Here is a 9,079-nt window from a genome sequence, read left to right as displayed (position 1 = left end):
TCACACGCACAGACCCGCCGCGCGGCCAGGCCACCGGCCAGCCTCTCTGCCGCTCTCCCCCCTCTTCTCTTTCCTTTTTCTTCCTTCAAAACTCGGTTCACCTTTTGAAACTTACGTTAATACTCGGCTAACCGTTAAACGCCCCCCGCGCCCCCGGTCTGGAGCAGGAGCGGCGGCCAGCGGGCCCGACGACCGGATTGCCGAGTTTCAGCGAGTGTCTCCTGCTGGACCTGCCGTGATTCACCGCCCAGCAGCGGGCCTCCCCTTCCCTTCATCCCGCTCCTTTTTTCCACTTTTCTACCGACCGGCTCGTGTACCGGACGGTGACGTCAGCCCCAGAAAAGCCGAGAAGGAGACGCCGGTCCGCCGGAGGAGGCTCCGTCCGCGGGAGTGCTAACTTTTCCTCAACGCGCGTGTGTGTGTGTGTGTGTGCGCGCGCGCGTACGAGAGAGAGAACGAGAGAGACCGCAGCGCCCCCACCCAACTTTTTGACTCTCCGACCCGGTGTGTCCCGGTACCGACAGGACCAGGACCAGGACCAGGACCAGGACCAGGGGGTGTCACGGCTGACCTCTCGGGCCTCCGCCAGCTTGTGTGCCCGTTTGTTGTGTTTCCTGGACCGTGAGATGGGGACCGTGTAACCGGATCAACGCGTGGCTTCCACGAGACTCGCCGTTTCGTCCGGTCCGGTAGAGGTGAGTCATGGCCCCGGTAATCTGATCTGATGCGGACTGGACCGAAGTTTAGTCCAGTTCAGACAGCTTTCGGACAGTCTGAGGTTTAGACCAGGAATGCTGATATTAACGATCACTTTGATCTTCGATTGATCCGTCATGAAATGATGGCTTTGGATGATTTCGTCTCTTAGTCTCAGAAAAGGTTCTCGTGGATCATCAGGTCTTGGTGATGGTGTGAAGGATCAGGACCTCTCGATCTGGATCACGGTGCATCACTTCATTCAGACAAACAGACGTCCACAAACAGGCTGTTGACTTTATGAATTCCAGGAACAAGGAAGTGCTCCCATGTCTTACTTCCTGTCTGCACAGGAAGCAGGATCATGTTGCGTCATGTAGTTTGACATCTGCTGCTTGTGATCAGTTTTCCTACATTTGATCAAATATCTGATCAGGTTTATGATCAGAAGCACAGCATGAAGACAGGACGGCCTGTCCTCTGCTGGACCCATTGATCAGCGGGCTGATCAATACGTTCAGTACAGTTTGAGACACCTGAGTGACCTGTTAGCTTCCATCCAGGTACGACAGAGCTCGGTTTGTCAGCAGCAGCTTTTCCTCCGGAGAAAAACTTCTGTCTGGTAGAAAATGAGGCTGCAACGATCAACTCTGTTCACCGTCGACTATTTTCTGGATGAATCAATTAGTTGAAAACGTCAGAAAAGGACGTCCATCAGTTTTCCCAAAGGCTAGGGTTCGTTTTCCCCTCAGCGGTGCCTGCAGGCACGATGAGCGCCTGTCTGGCTGCTCCTGCTCTCCTTTAGATCTCCTCCTGTGCTTTAAAGGGAGTTTTGTTCTTCTGCTGCTCTTCATCATCCGAGTCACATCTGACTTTTGAAGAGAATCACCTCTGCACACCGTCCATGTCTCTCTCTCGCTAAAGTTAGCCTGTGTGGCTAAAGCATTCTCAGCAGGCATCTCAGCTATCCATGTGTGTGTGTGTGTGTGTGTGTGTGTGTGTGTGTGTATTTTTAGCTGCATGTTGTTTGGATTCTGCTCTGATGTTATTAGGCAACTAGAAAACTGATAACACGGGAACAAAATCACCTCCTTCATTATGACTTCTTGTGTGTGTGTACAGCAGTGCTGTCAGCTTCATGCAGTAAAAGTACTGTGTGTGCAGTAAAAGGTCTCCTTTGTGTGATCTGTGATTCTGTGTCTTCATCAGTTTGTTGGTTCTGAAGCGTCAGTGTCAGAGCAGCGTGTTACTGTGTTTCTCTCTGAGAGGTAGAGGAGTACAAGTACACCGTAGTATAAGGTACTAGAAATACTCCAGTAAAGTACAAGAAACTGTGCTTTAAACTTGTATTTATTAATTCAGACTGATGGTAAAGCCGACCTTTCTGCAGGTTGTCGTAAGGAAGGGTGAACATACGGCAGTGTTTCCCACTGCCCCTGAACACAGCACGTGGTCACAGTCATGTGATCAGAGACGTTCGGCGTTGAGAGTCAGAGTGTAAAATGTTCTCTGCAAACTGGGCGTCGGGTCGGCCTGATGGCTATCTTTAGCTGTGTGTGTGTGTGTGTGTGTGTGTGTGTGTGTGTGTGTGTGTGTGTGGTATGAAGACCATTCATTATCACATTCCTGCAGAGAGGCCTCCACATGGGAACTCACTCTGCCTCCACACGACTGTGATCACATCAGTGAGTGGCCACATGTTCACTCCTGATCAATAATCAATAAGAAGTGATGAGCTGATCGATTGTTGGTGGTCTGTTGTTCGACATTGATTTGATGGCCTCAAACGATGACATAATGTGAATGAATGAATGAATGAATGAATGAGTACTTATTTGATCATTAATACTAAAACGTGAGACTGGAGAAAAACACTGCAGTCGTTTCACAGTCATTGTTGAAACTGTGACAGCTGAATCCAGAGGCGCTCTGCGGCAGGTGGAAGGACAGGTGCATACAGGTGGAAAACCAACAGGCTGCTGATTGGACGGCTCACCAACATGCCCAGGGGCTGCAGCAGTGAAGCTACTTTAATTAACGGCAGAATGCTGCAGTTCGCATCAAGAACTGCTGCTAACAGGAGCGGCTAATGGGAGAGGCTAATAGCCAAGGCTAGCAAGAGTGGCTAACAGGCGTGGCTAGTAGGCAAGGCTAACAGAAGAGGCTAATAGAAGAATAGAAGAAGAATAATCGGGGGGAGACATTCCCCTTTATTTGTCACACACACATGGTCGGAAACACGGCACACGGAGGTGAAATTTGACTTCCGCTTTTCCGCTTCCCATCCTGGTCGTCCCTCCTCCGCGGCAGACCAGGAGCCGTGGGCAGCCAGTGGGCAGCCAGACCGGCGCCCGGGGACCCATTCTGTTGCGTCACCATTGGTCAGGTGGTGATCTTCTTGCATGTTTTTAGTGGGGGTATATTTTTACGGAGGATACCCCAGGTGAACACGGGGAGAACATGCAAACTCCACACAGAAAGGCCCTCCTCGAGCAGCAGGCACCGAAGCATGGTGGAGGACACACCCGGTGCCCGCAGCGAGATTCGAACCCAGGACCTTCTTGCTGTGAGGCGACAGTGTTGCCACCGATAGGCAAGGCTAGCAGGAGCATTCTACAGCTAATTCAGCAGACTGTTAAATGATGCTAACGTGACTAAACCAAAGCGGGAAACTGTCAGAAATGTGTTTCTAACAGCCCACAGTGAAACTCTGTCACACCTCACGGCCCCACAAACCACAGTATGGCTCCCCGAAGAGAAATAACGGCATCCAAACCCATTAGCATGAGCTCTTTGCTGTTCACTGTTAGTGTGTGAGCTAGCTTACAGGTACATGACACCTGAGCTCTTCGCCTGTACATTTCACCTGCATGCAGTTCTCAGTTCTTTGAGTTTCTTCTAGATGTTGAAACGTGAGGAGAAGAAGTCTGTCTGTCTGTCTGTCTGTCTGTCTGCCTGCCTGTCTGTCTGCCTGTCTGTCTCTGTGCTAACAGCAGCTTTGCAGCTAGCTGGGCCTGTTCAACCAGACTCACTGAGTGTGTGTGTGTGTGTGTGTGTGTGTGTGTGTGTGTGTGTGTGTGTGTGTGTGTGTGTGTGTGGGTTTGTGTGTGTGTGTGTGTGCGTGTGTGTGTGTAGGTGAACAAGCAGCCTGCATACCACAGACCACAGGCAGAAATGCTGACATCACAGCACAGGCATCCCAACACACACACACACACACACACACGCACACACAATAAGATTGGAGTTCAGTTCAGTATCTGTGTCCACCATCTTGTCTGTGTGTGTGTGTGTGTGTGTGTGTGTGTGTGTGTGTGTGTGTGTGTGTGTGTGTGTGTGTTCCTGATGTGACTTTAAGCTGTGTTGACAGAGCAAACACACAGTCCTCTGCTGTTTAATCTGACCTGTGTGTGTGTGTGTGTGTGTGTGTGTGTGTGTGTGTCAGCGCTGTAGGTCCTTGTACAGCTGCTCGTGCTCGTGTTGGACAGACGGATTGTCTTGATGCGTGGTTCTCCGTCTCCTCAGACACACACGTGTGCTTTAATTACAGTGTCTGTTGCCGGCTCTGGAACATACCTGACATACCTGAGCCAGGTGAGCTCGTGCCGCAGCTCACACACAAGCTGAAAGCTGGCCGAGTGTGAAGCTGTTAGCAGCTCCTGTAACCCTCAGCTGTGTGTGAAGCCATCAGGTCTACAAACGCTTTGGGGACATTAACGTGGGTTCCTCTGCAGCATCGTTTAAGATATTAAAGACATACTTTTATTTATTTATCACTGCACACATGTGTTACAGGGGGGAGACTGCACACACGCCATGCTTTAGTGAAATTATTTTCTCCGCATTTGACCCGTCCTGGAAAGGTGGGCTGCCAGCCGGCAGCGGCGCCCATGCCACCTAGGTTGACAACATGTCAGAGAACGTTCCAGAGCGCTCAGGTCACGAGACGCTCCCTAACTGTCCCACTCTTCTGCATCTCAGCAATGACTGAAAGGAATGGTGGACCAAACTACAGCTTCCTTCTTTGAGGATGATTTTGGTTTATTCCAGCCTCCACCAATGGCTCCAGCTCACTAACCAGACCCCAGCAGTGACGTCAGTGAGGGCGCCGTTGGACACATCTACAGTCAGACTCTACGGTCATGCTAGCAGCTAGCTAAGGCTGTACTTGGACAGAGCAGCGCTTTCAGCTCAATGCTAATATCAGCATGCTAGCATTCTCACAAGAGCAATGCTAACATTTGTTTACATGTTCATCTTAGCTTAGCATGCTAACAGTAGCTAATTAGCACCCAACACAAGTCCAGCTGAGGCTGATGGGAATGTGATTAGTTCTAAAGGTAAAGAAGTGGCAGCAGCTGAGTTAGGAAGCGTTCTGACTCTCAGATAGGCTGGACCTGTGAGGAAGCACCTGCTGGACACCTCAGGTATCAGGTGTGTGTCCTCACAGTGTGTGTAGTACAAAGTCATAGTGTAACAGTGTCTGACCAGGTGCTTTCCAGCAGAGCAGTACTCTGTGTGTTTAACCATGTGTGTTTAAAGGCCCTGGGGGGGGGGGGGGGTTGACATACACTCACAAAGAGAGCGAGAGATGACTGAAAAGGGGGGAGAGAGAGATAATAAAAGTAGAAAAAAGACAGACAAAGACTACAAGAGGACAGAAGCAGAGAGACAGAGGTGAAAATGAGACAGCGGTGGTTTCCGTGGCGATGAAGAAACACATAACAGAGGACAGGAATGTAAAGAGAGAGAGGAAATGAGTGGAAACATGAAAGAAAGAGGAAGAGAGAGGAAAGAATGAAGGGAGGAGGAGGAGGTTCAGGGAACAGCAATGAAAGGAGAAAGAGAAGAAGACTGCAAGGAAGAAGAGAATAAACAGGAGGAACAGTGCACGCAAAGGAGGGGAGGAAAGAGGGGAAAACAAGTTTTAAAAGGAGAGCAAAGGAAAGGAGGTAAAGAGGAGGAAAACGAGGAGAGTTAAGAAGAAATAAAGAGAAGAAAAAGAGAAGGAGAAATGATGAGAAGGAAAGGAGAAAAACAAGGTGAGGAGAAGAAAGCAAAGGAGTAAAGGAAAAAAGAGTGAAGAGGAGGAAAAAAGGAGCGCAAAGAGAGAAAGGGAGCTTCTAGAATGAAGGGGTGGAGCACTGGAAAGAGGAGGAGGAGGAGGAGGAAAGTGGTGTGACCATAAAAGGAGGGATGGAAAGAAAACAGATTTCTGTTTAATCTGAAAGAGAAGAACAAGAGAAAAAGAGAGAAGGAATGAAGGAAGAATGAGAAGAAAGACAATTTTTAATGAAAAATAAAAATAAAAATGTGATTAAAAACCAAGAAAATCAAGTTTCAGTCAGTTTTCTTAAAAGCAGCACACACACACACACACACACACACACACTCACACTTGATCCTACATTTCCCACAATGCACCTGAACAGTCCGTCATGGCAGCTCACAGTTGACGGACCTTCAGCACAGTGACCTTTGAACTCACCTTAATGCTGATGCTTTTTTCCTGTGTGTGTCTCTGCTCTCCGATTGGCTGCTCTCAGGTGGGCGGAGCCAAGTGATGGCGGGTGCGTCAGTGAAGGTGGCGGTGAGAGTCCGCCCATTCAACTCCCGAGAGACAGGACGCAACGCCAAGTGTGTGATCCAGATGCAGGGAAACACCACCTGTAAGACACACATACACACACATGATGACACACGCACACGTGCACACACACGCTCACACACACGTAGGATGTTGAAGGAGGCCGTCTCTGGTGGTGTCTTGGGCTCGTGACTTGATCCTGTCACTCCGTTCACTCAAACTTTGTTCGCCGCTGCTGATTGGGTAACACCTCTGTCACACACACCAAACCAGAGGAAGCCTCAGAGCCTCAGAGCGCGTTCTGACGAAGCGCCGCGGAACGTGACGGTGAGCTTGTATCTTCACGCGGCCAATCAGAAGCTCCTTCGGTTCGCGGCCCTTCTGATTTCCAGGATTTTGCTCAGCTCCTTTCGTTCCCGCCTCTCTTTGAAACGACTCTCGGTCCCTCTGGTTCGAGGGCGAGCATGTGTTACAACAGGCCTCAGCAATCCCAGAATGCCTCTGCCGTCGTGTGGCCTCTGGACCTCTCAGAGGTTATTTTTAGACGCTCCTGCAGAGACCGTTTTGCGGTGTCCACTCAGATGTTTACGCACTGAACATGTTAATGATGGAAACACTTGAGCGGCGTCCTCGGCGGGCGACACGTGCAGATTTCATTCAGCGATAATCCAAAACTGTGGACGACCTCTGCTGCTGCTCTGACCGCCTCCTCCGTGTGGTTACCAGCAGATCAAAAGTCAACCGTTGCCTCGAGGCAGCTGGATTGACGAGGTCCCGCGAGGTCCCGCGAGGTCCCGCAAAGCCGTCTTGCCACGTTTTAAGGCGTATGCTCGTCGTGTGGTTTAGATGTGGTTTGGTTGGATTGAAATCAGGTCAGCAGACCAGACCAGACCAGACCGGGACAGACACACCTGGACCACGTACCTGTGGCCCTGCTCAAGGTGTTTGATCGTTCCTCTCTCTCTTTCCAGGTATCTCCAACCCCAAACAGCCCAAAGATGGAGCCAAGAACTTCACTTTCGACCATTCCTACTGGTCACACACAACGGTGATCCAACACACTGCGACACACACGGAAAAGCATTGATGACCCAGAAACAGAAATAACCAGGTGTCTGTGCGTGTGTGTGTGTGTGTGTGTGTGTGTGTGTGTGTGTGTGTGTGTGTGTGTCTGTCTGTCTGTCTGTCTGTCTGTCTGTGTGTGCATGTGTGCGCGCGCGTGTGTGTGTGCGTGCGTGCGTGCGCGCTGCAGGCTGATGACCCCAGCTTTGCGAGTCAGATCCAGGTGTATAAAGACATCGGAGAGGAGATGCTGCTGCACGCCTTCGAAGGTAACCCGTCTGAACGGTCCCCGCTGGTCAAACACGTCACCTCAACATCTGCCTCAACCTCAAGCGCTCAGTGGGAGGGCAGCAATGATAGAGACTGTAACAATGCTAATGCTACTGATGTTCTCACCGATGCTAATAGTGATGAAGTCGATGCTGTCAGTGATATTTCAGATGTCAGTAATGATGCTACAAATCCTGGACAGGTAGATGTTTGTGGTGATGCTGCTGACACCAGTGACGATGTTACTGATGCTAATGCTAAATATGGAAGTGAAGGTGCTACAGAGGCTAACGCTGATGATGGTGGTGCGGGTGTTATGTTGATGCAAACACTCCTGATGACAACACTCCTGATCACCGTGATGTGGGTGTGGATGCTAATGCTAAAGTGATGTCACTGTTGGGTGTGGCTACAGGTTCAACAGGGAACGTCTCTAATCACTCACTATTTAAGGTAATGGCGACGCTGTCCATGATTATCTTATTGTGCTAATGTAGCATTAGATATCAAGCTAATTGTAACACATGCATATGTCGCACATGGTGCTACTGCTAACGTTGGTACCAGCTACATATGCTAATGCTTGTCAGATAATAGTGCCAGCCATAATAGCCGCTGAAAGCCAGATTGAGGTTTCGCTTGGAGATTAAATCCTGTGAACGATCAGGCGAGTCCAGCAGGTGGAAGCAGGTGAATCAGAAAACACAGGTATGAACAGGTGTGCCGATTTGTGTCCTCTTTCTCTGCTCAGGTATATTGTGAAACTGATTTTTCATTAAGGATCAGTTTGTCTCCGTGTCTCGGTTTGAAAATAATAAAAACAGTGAATGACATTATTATGTTTATCTTCCAGGATACAACGTGTGTATTTTTGCTTATGGACAGACGGGTGCAGGAAAGAGCTACACCATGATGGGCAAACAGGAGGCGGGACAGGAAGGGATCATACCGCAGGTAAACACTTCACCTGGCCTCTCCAGGCATGACTCCAGTGCAGATAACAAAGGCTGACTGCAGTCACTCAGTCCAGACGTGCAGTGAAAACACATTAAAGATCAAAGCTTACCTGGGGTCAGCAGCAGGGCTCAGGTGAAAAGAGACCTCTCAGTCTGCCTTCACTTGTATTTTGACCAGCGCAGCCTCTTAGTTCAATATTCCAAAAACTAATCTGAAAGCAGTGACAGAAGTTGGACCGTCTCTGGCTTCTCTGTGACATTTGATGACACTGGAGGAGCTCAGCTGCCTTCGTTCCTGTTGCGTCTTTGAACTTCTCTTCGCTGGGAGAGACCTGAGGTGTGAAAATGTGCTGGATGTGACGCTCTGAGGCTTCTTCTCAAGCTTATTTTAGCTGCACCTGAAGGTGGCGGCGGCGTCAAAGTGGCACAAAGAGTGTCAAAGAGTTTTGACAGATGGTCGTGTCTGGAAAGGAGCCGTTGCTCCTGCGGCTTCATGTTCTTTGAATGT

General features: G+C 49.7%; 1 protein-coding gene across 3 annotated transcripts in view; it reads left to right on the top strand.

Annotated features, from left to right (window-relative positions):
* LOC143316772 (kinesin-like protein KIF1C) overlaps positions 1-9,079 on the top strand; it is a 25,605-nt gene continuing 16,526 nt past the window's right edge. For all 3 annotated transcript variants that reach the window (XR_013076608.1, XM_076724425.1, XM_076724424.1), the window contains exons 1-5: positions 1-695; positions 6,243-6,365; positions 7,255-7,331; positions 7,536-7,614; positions 8,469-8,569. Coding sequence is in view for 2 of the 3 variants with exons in the window: in XM_076724425.1 (XP_076580540.1) it covers positions 6,260-6,365; positions 7,255-7,331; positions 7,536-7,614; positions 8,469-8,569 (363 nt within the window). In the remaining variant the exon portion in view is untranslated. The remainder of the gene's footprint in view (positions 696-6,242; positions 6,366-7,254; positions 7,332-7,535; positions 7,615-8,468; positions 8,570-9,079) is intronic.

The sequence above is a fragment of the Chaetodon auriga genome, chromosome 24 (assembly GCF_051107435.1).
Source record: "Chaetodon auriga isolate fChaAug3 chromosome 24, fChaAug3.hap1, whole genome shotgun sequence".
In the NCBI taxonomy this organism is placed as follows: Eukaryota; Metazoa; Chordata; class Actinopteri; order Chaetodontiformes; family Chaetodontidae; genus Chaetodon; species Chaetodon auriga.
This window is presented reverse-complemented; position numbering and strand designations above follow the sequence as displayed.